The sequence below is a fragment of the Rattus norvegicus genome, chromosome 13 (genome assembly GCF_021556685.1).
Source record: "Rattus norvegicus strain SHRSP/BbbUtx chromosome 13, alternate assembly SHRSP_T2T, whole genome shotgun sequence".
NCBI classification, from domain to species: Eukaryota; Metazoa; Chordata; class Mammalia; order Rodentia; family Muridae; genus Rattus; species Rattus norvegicus.
Window position 1 is genome coordinate 52,620,236 of NC_141546.1, and position 16,933 is coordinate 52,637,168.

The 16,933-nt window shown below is 41.3% G+C and overlaps 1 protein-coding gene across 4 annotated transcripts in view; it reads right to left on the reverse strand.

Moving 5' to 3' along the window:
- Positions 1–16,933, reverse strand: part of Nek7 (NIMA-related kinase 7) — a 127,446-nt gene that overhangs the window by 24,632 nt on the left and 85,881 nt on the right. For all 4 annotated transcript variants that reach the window (NM_001108346.3, XM_087581224.1, XM_087581221.1 and 1 more), the window contains 2 exons: positions 6,326–6,434; positions 5,374–5,481 (listed from right to left, as the gene is read on the reverse strand). In NM_001108346.3, the coding sequence (NP_001101816.1) occupies positions 5,374–5,481; positions 6,326–6,434 (217 nt within the window). The remainder of the gene's footprint in view (positions 1–5,373; positions 5,482–6,325; positions 6,435–16,933) is intronic.

A 16,933-nucleotide genomic window follows, 5' to 3' on the forward strand; every position in this document is an offset into this window, starting at 1 on the left:
ATTTCCTAATTCTGGAAGGGGCATGGGAAACCAGGAGTGAGAGAAAGCAAACTATGTTCCATTGTAGACTCATAGGCAATACCACAGGTTAGGTGATCCAGACCAAAGAGACAGCCAGAAAAACCATAAAATGTGCAAGAAAAAAGCACTATAATGGGGAATTAAATCTCTGTGAGGCTTAAGTCCAAACAAGGGAGCGATTGACCTATGCACCATCTTCTGAACAGCGCTATCCGGCCCTCTTGTGCTTTCCTCAGTACAAAAATGGACACACTCGAGAGTCTCTACAGACCATGGAGAAGACTACCCACCTGAAGCAGCACAAGGGGTAGTACCCAGGGCTAAGTTATGTTTGACCAACTGAACTGATCAGAGAGTGCATTCGTCAGGAGAATGTTTCCAAGAGGAAAAATGAGAATCAAGGTGCAAACCAGGTAAGCATAAACTCTAGAGGATCTGGACTTGTGGTTTATGAACTGCAGGCCAGGCAACTCATCAATGAGTTGTGAAATCCATGCACCAGTTTGCAATCAGCATTGTTTCAATTGAAATGAAACAGAAGGAGATCAGAGCACTCCGCCATTTGTAGTACAAAACATGGCTAACGTGCAACTTGTGCCTCAGCCTACTCCATTCCGGTCTCATGGGACCGCGCTTTGGCTGGGGGTTACCCTTAAGAAATCTGAAAGCCACTGACCTAGTCAATCAGAAAGCTGGATCAAGAGAGAGCTGTGTCTTCACCATAAATTTTTAAGGATGTGGAGAGATAGCAGCTTTCCCAACATCTGTTACATCTGTGAGGTTGACAAACAATATGAAAGAAAACCAGGCAGTCTTCACAGGGACGAGGATACTATTCTGCAAACCAGTCTCCCTACATACAGAGCCCTAGCCATGGCAATGGCAAAACACAAAATCAAAGTCCTTAAATTCACGTATGAAACAGAGGGGCACAGAAAGAAGACTGAACCCACATCGCAGATCACAGAAGACATCAACCATCTTCCTGATCCACAGATACTCAGGGAAAAAGGAAAATTCCTGGCACGCGGCAAAACTGAAGTCAGCTGAGTAGACAACTGCAGACATGCTTGACCTGAATGAAACCCAGGAAGGACACTCATGGGTGCTATCATCAACTCAGAGCATGCTGCTCTGTTCATTAAAATTCTGTAAAAACTTGCCTGGGCAGTACAGTAGGATTCACAACAATGTGAATGCCTCTTGAATCCGGCCCTGCCCCTCCCTCCCATGCTCCAGCAAACAGGAGCTCATCCGACCTCCTTCTGAGGCTAAGTAGTCACTGCTCCGGTTGTAAGACAGCAGCCTCTTTCTGATTTTTTGCCTGACTGGCCCGCCACCCCACTTCACACTTGTTCACTATTCTCCTCCTCCTTCTTGGCACAACAAATCATCTTACAACTTCCTCAGCTTTGGGTAAGTGTCACAAAGGCAAAGACTTGAATAATTCCTACAACCCACTATCATACAGCTAAACATCCAGGCCAAGAAAACCAGGGCGACAGTAAAAGGTTTCGGGAACACAACCAAACAGTCAATTCAAATTCAGGCCAGGAATGAAACCGAGGAGTTTCTAGCAACCCTCGCCCTCCATGTCGAAGCACAAGACATCCTCTGTAGTCTTGGTTCTGAATGCTCAAACCAGTAACATCCCTGTGGTCACCCCTGCCAACCCGAGTGCTGCTGTAGCCTTGGTTCTGGACCCTCGAATTGTAAATCTAGAACATGAGTGTTACGGAGCAACTTGGATGAAAGGGCTCCGGAGCTGTGAGCACACAAATCCAGTTCCATCTAGGATACTGTGGTGTTCCCCAGGCTCAGAGCAAAGCACAGTTAAGGAGGGAAAATAAGAGTCAACCATAAGAACAGGACATTAGAGACCAGTGAACTCTACAAGACCCTGAATGCTGGACCACGGGCAGGGAGGCATTCCTCTAACAGCAAAGAACCACGAACACTGAATAGAAGTGACATGGAAATGAACTGAAAGGAAAATCACTCCAGTGGGAATGGCTGAGATGATTAAGAAGAGGATAAGAAGCAAACGGGGCCATTTCCCCAGCGCAGAATTACAAAGTGGTTAGAGAGTCAGAGCGTGGGATGGGGAGTAGAGGAAGAGGATGCCTGTGGTTGGGCCAGGCAAGGCAATCAAGAGTGAGGCCCCAGGGTTTGGCTGTTGTTTTACAAGGGCTGGACAAGGGTTGGGACCCCCACATCAGATTCTGTATTTGTAATTGCTAACAACTCTATCCAAGGAATTATTAATATCGCTATTATGTTGCCATATTTTCAGGACGGGTTGTAAGGCTGATTAGAAACATGGTCTTCTCTGTGCGTGTGTCTGCTCCAGAAGGTGTGGGGGAAGCACAGAGCTCCCTGCACGCTGTGTAGTCACAGAGGTGAAGTTTATACAAGAGCTGCGGGACAAAGACGGGTGAAACAGCCACAGGCTACCCGAACTCTTTTAGACATTAAAAACTAAAAGATTCCAGGAGGATGTTCTGACCTCTCAATAAATGTATATAACTCAGGGGGAGTAGAAATGCTACGTGTATGGATATTCTTCCAAACTCTGAGAGCTTTGCATTTATAAACTAAATTTCTAGAAACAAAACAAAAAACGAATACCTTGACAAAGTGAAATGAAATTTGGCTCCGCCACAGACTTTACTGCAATACTCAGGTAATTTTCATCTTTCTCTTTTTCTTCCTGTTGATTCATGGATTATTTCTACGGAGTATGACGTAGAAGAGAATGACCTGAAGGTCCCTCGATAGCACAGGACGAGCTTGAGCCTCTGCTCTGCCTGCCTTCCCCTCCCATACCCCGGGACCACAGGCACGTATAGTGCCTGTATTATGCGGTGTTGAGAATAGAATCCAGGTCAGAGTGCATGCGGGACAAGCACGCTACCAATGAGCTAAAGCCTAGGCCTCCATTTTTAAAACACGAGTGTTCTTTCTGAATTGCATTAGCATCTTATTCACAGCTTCCCTAACATGTAGGCCTATTTTTAAGCACGCCACAGACTTTACTGTCACGAAAACCGAAAAGTGCATCACTATAAAATAAATACGTTGCTCTACCATATTTTTAGGAGCAAAATAAATTCATATAGGTGGCTATATAGATAATTACTCCTCAGGCTCAACAATTAAGGGGCCAGCAAATCTGCTTATAATAATAAACGTACATAACAACAGCAAAGTAATAATTCTCTAGGAGTAAAAAAATAGGGCCAACCTGCCATAAAGAACAGAGTGTGTCAGCACGTCTATTCTTGCTCTAGTATCTCTTTTCTATATAATATTTGGTAGCAGAGATGATCCTTGATTCTTTTGGTCCAATGCTCATTGACAAGCCGAAGTTCAAACTCTAACAAGTTACTCGTCGCACTTTATTTAGGAAACATGAATTGCACACCATCAGAATCATCGCCGTGCACAAACGATCCGCAAGGATAAAAGAATTTTCAAAAATTGGGATCCCTCTCCTCAGGAGGAAGAACAAAATTACCGAAGAAATTAGCTCATTATGGATTCACCATCAAAGAGCCTTGTTTTTCTCCCTCCCTCGCTGTAGTTTCGAAGTGTCTTGGGCTGACTGAAATCAGAGCTTTAGCGTGTGCAAACATAACACGACCCTAAAGGAATTGATTTGGTAAATCCTTACTGAATTCTTAAGTCTATTAAAATTCACTTTATTCTCCATATCAAATAATTTAGACTGACACATCACCCAAGTCGGAAGAGGAACTTACACTTGTAATCTCTAAGTAGAACTTATGCGAAAGGTAGCAAGCCTCAGCCTGAATCCACCTCAGAGTGTTCAGATTTGGATTTCAACTTAATTATTAGTTCGGTAAAGCTCAAACACTGCTCAAGATTTTCTGGAAAACAGCATTTAAACAAGACGCATGCGTGCACAGGCACATGCAATTACTGTGTGTGCGCACGCCATTGTAAACTGGTGTTTCCAGAGAGTTAATGACAGGGTGTTGTTAGGACAGAAATCAGACGAGCAGGCCAGAGTGGCGTTGTCTTTCGTATGAAGGGCCACAGCCTCTTCCTAGAAATTGTCTACCACACCTACGGTAAGAAATATAACTTTCCAAATAAAACTTTGTCAAAGCATTATGCAAATTTACTGGTTCCTTATGAAGTTTCCGTTTAAAATCTTATACCTGGAAAAGGCAGTGTATTTATGTGACCGTAAGTGTGAAGTGTGAAGGTAAACTATTCCAGGACATCAGTGTGGAACTGTATGTTCGCCATAACTCACGAAGTGAAATTCAGTATTTCCACCACACTGTCTGTCAAGCCAAAGTGTATTGTAGAAACAAAATATTAATAAATGATAGATTCAAAGGCACACAGAATCTCAGGGACAATGGCAGGAGCAAAAGCCTTTAAACATCCGTCTCCAGCCCGCCGATATTTGGACGCTTGTTTGGTTGTTTAGTTTAAATCACTGGCCTTCAATAGGTCACTGAAAAGCTCCTCATTTCACATCTAAAGACTGCTCTCGAAGAATTAATGACTTTCAAGGAAACTATGACAGCAAAGATAGACACAACTAAATTAAGGCCAATTTAATTTTGCTGCCTTATTTTAAAAATCACCACTTCCTGCACCTTATACACATGAGAAGAAAAGGGTGACTTGGAAAGTCTTGAAATATTCCGCTTTTAACATAATTTAAAAAGCATTTCTTCTGGGAATTTTTATTGTTTCTGATCCAAAAGGATTTTCTTCCCATCGCTAATACGATGCTGGTAGTTAGAGCAGTTCTATTTTAGGTACGGAGGACATCAAAGCAATGCTAACTCTAAAATGAATCATCTGATGGCATTTCTTCTATTCTATAAAAAGGCCATTTTTTTCTCCTCGTTCACTATGGACATCTTTAGGTTTTCTCCCTTATAGTTATCACAGTTACATGCCCACTGAATATGTAAACATGTATGAATTATTACCTCTGGCATCTAAAGATTACTCAGTGAAGACTTCTTCCAAAACACAGTTTTTCGTTGTTATCTCACGGTCATTACAAATAAGATAAAAGGAGCTCTCCATGGCAATGGTAAACGCCAGGCTTATCACCATTATTTAAGAAAGCAGCACAAACAACAAGAACCCTCGGGCCTGCTGCTTGGGTCCAAATATGCAGAAGTAGCCGGGCATCGTGTAAAAGGTGACAGGGAACTGTGAGTACCTGGCAGGAGCGGCCGATTCCTTAAAGGACTTTACAAAGACCGCAATCCGCGCCCTATAGCTGGCGTACCTGTTTTAAACCGTGACCAACTCGATCACGAACATAGCTGACCGAAATGCTGGAATCGTGTCTCTTACCTAAAGAATGTGCAGCTGTGGTTTTGGAGCTGAAGAACCGACCAAGTCCAAGATCTCCAAGTTTGACTACCCCAGTGGCTGTAATGAACACATTAGCTGGTTTTATATCTGCGAATGAACGAAGAGAGCAGGTGAGGGATGCCGTAAGTTTGAGAAGCTGAAGGGAATATGAAACTTCCTTCTGTGGAAGGGTTCAAAAATGTCTTTTAAACATGGGAGTCTGAACCGGGAACCGCTCGCTGTTATTTTGAATCATTTTCACATACTTCCAACTTCCCAGTCCAATTAATAGTCCAAGGAATAGGAATGAAAACTTAAGACGCAAAATAAACTCGTGCCCCCCACTTTGTAACACTTTTAAATAATGTTCTACTGAAAAGTGACTGGTGTATTTATACACGTTATAAAATCATAGCTTAACAATATTATGCAATATATAAATCATTTCATGTTTAATATAATAAATATATTTATTGGATGACTTTATAGATCATAATTCCTTAAATAAATAGCTTCAGAATTCCTAACACCCCCAAATCAGTGGATCAGCCACTTAATGACTGACTGCACTATCCCTGCCCAACAACTGGACTGATCATGAAGAATCCATTTAGCACTGAGGCGGGACAAGCAAGCGGTCTGGGATGCCACAGCGTACCCGTCTGAAGGAGACACAACAAACCCTCCTCCTTATACACATGCACTGCTCTCTATAGCTTCACTTTCTTTACCCACAGAACCAGCTAGGCTCTTAGAGAAGTTGGGAAAAGCACAATTTCCATTATTTACAATCAAGTATGGCTTTACTTTAACACAGAGTCCTACTAAATTATAATTCAGACATAAATTATCAAAACCGGGTAACGCTGCGGATCGAACGGAAGCTATTTTAGCGTGCTCGATGGCGTGTATGATTCCAGATGATGATGCGGATTGCCAGTGCCTTTCTTACCTCTGTGCATGACTCTTCGAGAATGCATGTGGTCCAGTGCACTGCAGAGCTGAACGAAGTATTTCCAAACAGTCCTCTCAGGGATTAGCCTCTTTTGTTTCTTAAAGTGCTGTTTAAAATATTAAAAAAAAAAAATTTTAGTGATTCTGAGAATTCAGATTTCTTAAGAGTTGAATTCCAGCACTGAGAATCAGCAAGTCAGAAAAACATCAACTTTTATCTACCCGTTATTTTTTTTAAGTATATAATTGTCTATACTAAGACGACTCCAGAAATTTCACTTGACATACTAGCTTACGTTTCTTCTATTTATTCTTAAGCTATAGAACACTATTACTTTGCAATATCCAACTACTTTAAAAAAATCAATCTAAAATGACTTATCTCACATTTCATTTCAAGGAAGACTACGGTTTTTCAAAAATGATAAAGTAGACGCGTTAAAAGGCCACTCTCGCGGAGTATGTTGTGGCTCAGTCGATTAAGTCTAGTGAGCATGAAGCCCTGGTTCCACCCCAGCATCACCAAGCATGGCATTGCTTGTCTGTAATCCTAGCCCTTGTGAGACAGGAGCAGGTGAGTCTGAAGTGCAAACCCAGCACTTGGGAGGTGAATGCCAGAGGGTAAGCTCAGCCTCAGTCAGATCAGGAGTGTGTAGCATGCCTAGTGCACAAAACTTTGTCTTCAAAACCAGCCACAAAAAACTTGAGATGACAAACAAGCCAGCAAACGAAAGCCAGTTCTGTGTCAGGCAAATGTCTTCACTCTAGAATTCCATTAAGATGTTGAGCTGCGTCGGCGACTTGGAACACTACAACTTACAGACAACTAAGTAACGGTGTAAAGGTTTTCACGAGTGTATTCGCTGCACATCACAAGGCAACTCTGTCTACGAAGTTACATTGTGGAGAGTCAGATTGTCTTGTCGCAGGGAAGCTGAAGCAAAGAGCTGAGAGTATCAACAGGCTCTAGGACGGAGGTGTCCAGAGACTGATGGGGAAATTGTTAAATACAACCGGAAGCCTAAGGGCTACAGAGCGTCCTCCATTTTCCTCTTAAGTCTGTCAGGAGACAACAAAGGCAGCATCCCAAGAACCAAGCTCTGGCCCCACTCGATATTCTGAATACAAGAATCATTTTTAAAACAAAAGTGCAGTGGGTTTCTTATTGAATAGTACTTATAAATTACCAACATGAAGCTTTTTCTACAGAGCTTTCAAAAACGTCTTAGCTCTGTGGAGCATGTGTACTAACATGTCAAATTTTAAACCTGTTTTTACTGTATTCGAAAACCACATTTGGAAAAGTTCAGCCAATTAAATTTTTGGAACTGAACGCAAAGAAACTCCATTTGAGAAGGTGAAAAGCCAGTGCTTGTGCATCACACCTGTGGCCAGCTGAGGGCCGGCTAAAAAGGCAAAAAGCTACACAGAAGACATTGCAGCCTTTTCCCCTTGGCAACAAACTATGTCCCCTTCCATTGAGCCCACTTGCTACAGGAAGAAAAAAAAGTCTTTAAAACAAACAAAAACAAAAAGGTAAGAATACTAGGCTAATATTTCCTACATAACACATGGTTAAAAACAATCATTTTTTTGCAATTTCATTAGCAATTAAATCTATTCTAAATGATCAGGCGATAATAAAAGTATACCCCCATCTTTCTAAATGTAGAAAATGCCCATCCTGGGTTTCAATAGGAAGGTTTTCTTTCATGGCAGACTGTCAGCATCAGTTTTCTCTGGACGGGGACAATAGTGAAAATTCAGTTCTTTCCACATAATTTTCCTTGAGACTTGGAATGCATCCAATAGAGCCTGTGTATGCACCCCCCATGCCACATTAACACATCAGAGGACCAACTGATGCCAACAGAAAAGATGGGCACCGGGTCCCTCCGTTCAAAAACACGCAGCATCATGTAGACATTACAACATGGAGGAAAAATTTAATGCTTTAGCAGAGCCTAAATTCATCATAACCATAATCAACTTAGCAGTTTTTATTATTTTAAATAATTTAAGCAACTAAGACTGTAACATAATTACCTCATTTCCCTATTCCCTTTCCTCCCTCCAAACCTTCCTGTGTACCCCACCCCACCCTCGCCCCTTGGTTTCTTTCAAATTCGTGACCTCTTTTTCTTTAATTATTGTAATTGTTGGTGTGTGTGTGTGTGTGTGTGTGTGTGTGTGTGTGTGTGTTTATTTTTAAATCTCATTATTAAAAAGGACACTGACAAACACTGGCCACAAACTGCACGTTAGGGCAGAGGAGACCCGACTGTATATATTCTTCTCAGACACTGTCTCTTACAACAAATTAAAAATGACGAAAACAGCCTGGCATCAGTTTCATGCTGACCCGGCAAACCTTAGGAATCTCACGGAAGAAGAAAAGAATTTGACCATCAGGCAGTAAGGTCTGATTTTACTACTGGTCTTCCTCAGTTTCCAAACTGTCTGCTTAAATGCTTGCGCTTGTCAAATAGTCTTTAAATGGAGGCTTCTGCTATTTGAGGAACCAAGAGCTCCAATGTTGAAAACCTGTCAGTTCTCATGGTGGCACTGTTGCCTGCCTCCTGAAGAGGGTGGAGAGCCAAGCTACAAAAACCTGACTGATTTTTAATACTGTAAGGCTTACGTCAGCAGTGCTCACCTAACTCAGATTTCCACGCCTCTTTAAAACGGTCATTTTCATCCTTTAACAGGACAGCACTGCTTTTCGAAACTCCTACTTTCTGAACGCTAGATATCCCTGTAATAATACTTAATTCTGTCTTATAAAACATCTAATGCGAACATGTAAGACTTAAAATTAAACATGCATTAGCAACAATTTTCATAAGGAAAGTTTCTAAAAATTAGTTATCAATCAAAGTATTTACAGGTAAGGTTATATGTTGCCACACATTTACCATGTTCACGCTATGAAACAGAACGTCTCTAAAACCCAAATAAAATATGCAAAGGTCTGAGGACAAAAGGCGCCACTCAGGTTTAAAGGACGGCTTGGCTATAATTTTTGTATGGGTTTAGTGAAGCGTGCTCACCTTGAAATACTGTATGTATATTCTACCACCATTAACAATATTCATTTGAATTCAATAGAAAAACCAGAGGTAACACAAAGCTAACTAAGTCATAAACACAAACGTGAGATCACATTACTGCGGAAATCACTCATTGCTATGAAAGACAGACATATACGAGCAGACCCCATTCAGTGTTTAAGAAAATACATCTTGACAGACACCCTTGTTTTTAACTGGAAAGTATCCTGCAAATTGGATGCTTAGCACTGAACTCATGCATAAATGGGCCCTGGCTAGCTAGGTACTATTCTTAGGTCTCAGGGAAACCTTGGCTTCTGCATTCTGAACACTGGAGCCCCGGGTACACTGCTTATTTCTTGGCCTGTCTCTCTAGAATCTTCAAGAAATTTCTCAAAAAGCTTCCGTGAAACTCCCCAGCATACATCCATAACAGAGAAGGGAAACTGATCCTTGAGACAGGTACGGATATGCATGTCATATAAAAATGTCCAATCCTGTAGTTATGCATGCTAATCTTTATAAAGAAGAAAACCTTGCAAGGAAGCATCTGGTCTTTTCAGAGGCCGTGTGTGCCATGGGCATGTAGCCATGTTGGTTCTGTACCAGCCACTTGGTTTAAGGACCCTTTATTGTTACCTTAAAGTGTCTCAATATTTTTTGTCAAGGGGCCCCAAAATTATGTAGCTTCTTAATGGAACTTACATAAAGCAACTTTTAGAAATGTACTAGGGTGGTTAAATAGTAAAAACAACATCAAGAAGTGACTTATGTTGAATATATGGAAGCATTTCCTTCTTGGAATGCTGAAATGTGCCTCTGACCATGCAGACCTGTCTCAAGAACAGAAGTGATTATGAGGTTTGCCAATAGCTAGCTGTGTGACCTTAAGCCCGCCACTCAACAAGGACAGTCAGTTTCCCTACTACATTACACAGAATCTGAGCTCGCTCGCAAAGTTCCCTCCACCTCTAAGTAGTGTCTGTGGCTCAACAGTTTCAGTAGCAAACAACACATAAATGTCTATTTGGCACATTTTCACACTTAAAAAAGGGTAAGTTTACAGGTCTTTCAAATCTCCCGTTAGCAATAATGCAAAAACAGGCCAGTAGACCTTTACAGGGTCACTTAATACATGCACAGCCAAGAGTGAGATGTCAGCAGGTAGAGTCCCTCTGCCAGCAACTTGCAATTGGGTCAAATATTTACCATCAGCAGGGATGTTGTATCTCCAGACACCTTTGCAACTATAATGTATTTATTTTTATAAAACACCGTTTTGCAGTTATTACTGTAAAGAACAGAAGGCAGAGATGTGCTACAGAAAAGACAAATTGTTTCTGAAGTTGTAACTGGCTATTTACTGCAATTTTTATCCCTTTTTCTAAGGAAATATTTTCTTCTGAACATAGAGTAAGGAACTGCCAGACTCAGATGTACAACCACTTGCTATAGGTGTGTGTGTGAGAATTTCATGTGTAAAACATCAATCAGCTGGAGTTTCTGTCTTACACTAATTTGCAGTGTGTAACGACTTTTACTCCTGGTGGTCAGGAGAAGGCTCAGATACTTTGATTTTGAAGATGTAAACGTAATGGGTCTGGCCAGAAGGAGACTACTAAACACCACTGGCATCTCATATAATACTCACTTTGACAAAATATTTTCCGACCAAGTCACAATGTTCTTTCCTCTATAATCTGTCTTCTGAACACAGGTATATCAGCACCAGGAACATTTATTTATATTTTTTTTTGAAAAATCAGTGAAAAATTAAACACAGGGGAAGGTTCCTGCATTGCAGGTAAGCAACTCTGAGGGGAAGCATCTGTTACTAAGGTAGTTGTTCAAAACACTTCTAAGCAGCTCAGAGCTTTTCCATACTGCATGAAGTATTCTAGGTTAAGTCAGATTTTTAAAAAGCAGAAAGTGGGCATGGTGACACACACCTATGATGTCAGGAGCTGGGAAGCAGAACCAGGAGAATCAGGAATTCAGGGTCACCCCCCCACCAGGTCACACAGCAAAGCCACACGAATCCCCATCTTTAGATAGATAAATGATACAATTCATAATTCTTTAAAAAGTAAAGCAAAAGTTGATCTCTAAGATGACACAGATGATCACAAAAATATTTATCTCTTTGTTAATATTAGACCAGGCAACAGTAAGATACTAAGATGTTTTCATTTTTATGTGGATAAAGAAAAACACACAAGAGATGTTAAGACAGCAAGGCAACAAAAAAAAAAAAAAAAAAAAAAAACACTACACAAGAGAGCTTAAAACAGAAGAGCCGATAGCCGCCAGCTCTTCCGGAGTTCCTGCAAGGATGTGCCAGGTAGTTTGTAAAGGTAGTTCTCATCCAGTGCTATCAACACTTCCCAACGCTAGGAACCACAAACTTGGAGAGTCATCTTCTCTCTTTCCCAAGTACCCACAGTTCAGAATTGACACTTAACGTCTTAGTCCCATCACAGACAACACAGCAGTCTTTATGACATATCATTGTCAATGTAAGGGAATCCTTAAGTTCTGTACCATTCTGCGCTCAAACCTCACAATTATAAGACGAAGGATAATTCACATATAACTTGGCTGTACAGTGTACTGTATCCAGTAAGCTGATTTAAATGACATAGGCACAGGCGTATATGATTACTGCAAGACTGCATTTGGGATCACTGGCAAGGTTTGGTTGTCTGCTAGAGGCAACAGGCTGAAGTGGGAAGTGTGGATGTCCTGATACATAATAAATCAGCCCTATCAAAGAGAGATGATGCCTGCTGGCAAGACTTTATCGTTTTAAGTGTGCAGAGGTCATGACCATAAAAGACATTTCGAAATGACTTCATTTCCAATACAACCTTTACGTTGGATAAGTAAAAGTGTATCTTGATATAAAACAATAACCCAACCAAGGAAGTAAACACGTTTTCTAACTTTTATTCTTCAAAGATAGCAATCACCTCAAAACATGGCTCATAGTCTAGCTAATGTATCAGTTTGTGATAAATTGAATTATATGATATGTTTCATTCCTGCAAATTCCCAAGGCATCGTAATATAATCCCTCTTCCCTTGAATATGAGTTGGGCAAGTGAATGTTGTAACATTTATCCCTAAACTGGCTAGAGTGGTACCTGGAATCCAGAATCTATGAGGTTGAGACAGTGAGTTCAAGGTCACCTTGGGCTACACAGTACCATGCTGTAGCTGCTGGTAAGTTGTCCACGATGTAGCGGACTGACCCACACCCATCTGCACAAGGTTGATACTAATTGGAATTGGGGCTCTGAATACAAATAATAATAAAAGAGAACATATAAGCTGGGAAGGTGGTTTGGTGGATCCTGGGGGAGTTGGGAGGGCGTAGAGGAGATGGAATTGCTAAAACTATACTGTGTACATGTATGAAATCATCAAATAAATAAAACTATTACTTTAATCAGTTTTAAATGAATGAATAAATTAAAAGAAATATTGTTCCCAGATTATATGTTATTATATGACAGAATTACTTAGTGGAGATGTAATTAAGCTTCCAAACCAGTTGACTCTGAGTTAAGCCAGAGGGCCATTATCCTGGGCTGGCCTCACATAGTCCGCTGAGCCCTTACAAGAAGTCAAAGAGACTCACAACCAGAAAGACTTTTCTCCTGGCCTAGCCTTTGAAAAGGTTATGTGGCAGAAAACCGCAAGGACCTATCCAACTGAGTATGGCTGCTCGTCAACAGCAGTGACTTTAATCATATAGCTACAAGGAAGAAAATTCCCTCACAGGGAGTATACAAGACACACACATGCCAAAGGAAAGACAAAGAAACAGAAACAATAGAAATACAAGGTGAATGGTCCAAGAATACAATCTGTGTCTAAATGCATTAGAAATATGAAAAGAGCCTTCATTAATTAGCTGGAACAATGACATACTCCAGTCTTAAAAGAGATTAATTCATTTGAATTATGCGTACTGCGTATTTTGCTGAAAACATTTTCTTAAACCAGTACGCATCTCATTCTTAATCATGGTGTTGTCGGAAGAGAGTTGTTAGTAGGCAGACTTCTGAGCTGCCCCTGAAGAGATTAATTACATAAGGCTATATTTTGTTGTGCTGATAGGCTAACACAACATAGGCTTAAAACACATAAATATACACACTTACATTTTCCTATTGCATCAACTGTCTTTCAAATACGCATTATAAATTATTACTTGTACTTAGAACAGTTTAATGAGGTATATGTTGGAAAAGTACCTATGTAAATTTAAAATGTACTGTAGTGATACCATTGACAAGAGGACATAAACAAAACTCTTACATTCTGAGATTTCAACACTGAAACAAACACTACAATGAAGCACACTAGAGTTCCTTTCCATCCAAACTACTGTGACTTAACTGAACTCAAACTCTTTTCTAAAACTATTTTGAGTTGTGATTATTGTTAATGAAAAAATCTATGATAAAAAAAAAAAAAACCCACCCCAGACTTCCTTTTATCCTCAAACTCATCTGGGAAGTATTTCATCTGACCACAGCCTCAGGTACTCCTCTGTCACTAATTAGAGAAAGACTGAATATTTCAACTATGAATTGCTTAATTATATTTGTCAGTCTTCTCTAAACCAATTAATTATTTACTTGTAAGAATCTTTGATGCGACGCTATCCAGAGGTTCATCTCTGGAATAAAGACCAGGAGCTATACATCCATTTCTAACCCAATTAGGCTGAAGACTTGAGAGAGGGAAAGCACGTTGTGGAGCTGTGTGGTGATTTCCAGCACTGCTCGGCACACAATGCTAGCCTCCCCTGTTTCCCTTTGTGGAGCGTTAGGCCACTATCATGTGCTTTCACAAAAGAAGCTCCTATGTGGGTATCCTTGTACAATGGTTATGACATCAGGCTGTTTAGAAATCATCTGAGGATCTCCACCCATACCTACTTCTCTAACTGCTGCATCAGAAGGCTCTTCTCTCACTCAGCCCATCCCTCAGTAATGAAGCAAGTCTGGATGAGACCCAGGTACAGAGTCCTAGGAAACTACCGCACATGTCAAGTACTAGCCCCGGGAACAGAGAACGGCGGCCAGGGTAATAGAACCAATTGTTGTGTGCAATGTGGAACTCCTGCTGTCACCCAGGCACCTACCAGAGGACAGCCCAGTGAAGAAAGAGGATTCAGTCTCTGCTCAAGACAGCATCAAGTCTCAGGCAATACCAATAAAAGAATCACAACGGGATCGCATTACTCCATGTTGGGGAAGCATGGGACCAGGAAAATAGATGTGTGTGTCCAAAGACATTTAACACAGAAGTACTTTGAGGTCAAAGGGAAAGTCTTGAGGAACTGGTATGTAAGTGAAGAGCTCAAGGATAGAGAGACAGAAACTTGATCAGGAATGAAGAAGGGCGTCCACAGCAGAAAGAAATGCACAGATGACACTAAGGACAAAAAACTAAGAGAAGGTCAAGGAATGGACAATCCTTGTGCAGAGAACATGGGGAATGCAGAAGCTCTATTCTACCGTAGACATTGATTAAGTGACCACCCTAGATCAGACCATGCAGACTGGGATTCTTCCCTCGGAAAGTTCATCTCCCTAAGCACACAGCCTGCCAACCTATTCAACATTCACCCTCATTAGGAAAGCCTTGAAGGATCTGATTGAAAACAGAAGGTTTTCTTATTCTTTCCTGACCCCTAAAGACTGATTGAGAAATAGATTTATAAAATGGATCCTGGAGGAGAAGGGGTAAATTAGAAAGCTCTCAATCTATGGAAAAGACATGGCTAATTTCAAACTCTAGAAAGAAAAGGGGCAATGGACCTAAACAGGAAGAGAAATCAGAAAAACATGGAATAAAAAAAAAAGTTCAGACTCTGTGACAAACTGAAATAGCTCTGAGAGAATGGACTGTCAGAGAAGAGCCCTGGTCTCTGGTATGCTCCCATGCTGAGTGTCTGCTTAGAAACACAGGGGCAGTCTATGGAGGATCAGGAATCTGTTTACAGGCCCAAGAGAAGCACCAATGACGTGATCATCAGTGAGTAAAAATCAAAGGCCTGTTTTCAACTTAAAACGGCAGGAGTATAGGCTGGCTGGGTATGAGGCTAACAGGTATAATCTCAGCACTAGGGAGGAAGCAAGGAGACCAAGAGTTCAAGATCAGACTCTGCTACATAGTGAGTTTGAGACCAGCCTGCTATATGAGGCCTTACCTCAACCAACCAACCAACCAACAAGTAACACCACCACCAAAGGCAAGGGTAAGAGACTGGCTCAGTAAACAAGAGGTTAGCAGTCAACAAAACCATTTAGCACACGGAGAGCCAAGGAATACTTCAAAGGCAACCGTAAAGCAGATCCAAATGCTACTGGGTGATCAAGAACGATAGCTGGATGCAGTGGCTTACTGGAAAAGCAAGCAGAGGTGAGGCTAGAACAGCTAGCTGTTCACTGTGACCCTCTCAGGTCATGCCAAATGGATAGTGGCATCCATCCCCCTAACTCCTACCTTTTGCCTCTCTGCTTTTCTGCATTGTACTTACTAATCACCATCATAGACTTGACTTACTTACCATTTCCTTTGCCTTCCCCACCAGAAAACAAACTTCTTGAATGGGTGAATTAATAAGGAATATGTGTATATGTCTGTATGTGTATACAGACATGTAAATGAATACGGAAACAAAGACGTTTACATGGTAACAGATGAAACCCAGAAGATGCTCGATGGTTCCAGCTTGACTGGAAATGGTAAGAGCTAAGCTGAGAAAGCGGTGAAAGGATAGAGACCCAGGCAGAGGGACAGGTAACTATGGCTCCTGTGGAACAGTAAGTTAGCAGGAGAGCAGAAGGAGAGCACAGTGCCAGACACAGGTAGTCGGAGCAGGCCAGTGGGAACACATGAGGACTCTAGTCACTTGGACATGGGAAGGCAGACTCTGGATTACGAAAAGCTGGGTTAGGTAGAATCTTAAAGGGATTTAAAAAAAAGGATTGGGTATGTATGGAGCACCAAAATTCAAATAGGCCCAGATACTGTGTGTGCACGTATTCTGTGTGTGTGCGTGTGCGTGTGTGTGTGTGAGAGAGAGAGAGAGAGAGAGAGAGAGAGAGAGAGAGAGAGAAAGAGAGAGAGAAAGAGAGAGGAAGAGAAAGAGAGAAAGAGAGAGAAAGAGAGAGAGAAAGAGAGAGAGAGAGAGAGAGAGAGAGAGAGAGAGAGTTCACTCGCATAATAACATTAGAAGACAGGTATTATAAAACAATTTACATATGTGGTAGTTTAGACTCAATCACTCAAGAGTTAGTGAAGCCATACAGCACCCACCTAGAAGCCTTCTATTGCCATCGATGTTTTCCAATCTCACATCAGCTGTCCTGACGAAAACCATGCCTCCTTTATATGCGCTATTGCAACAGAAGCCACATAATTCTCTATGAGTATCGGTTGAAATGTACATATTTTGTGGTACGTGCTGAGTTCTAAAAAGGTGTTAGCCATATCCCTGGCATGTGCTAATGACCAAGAAAAAATGGAGGTGGATT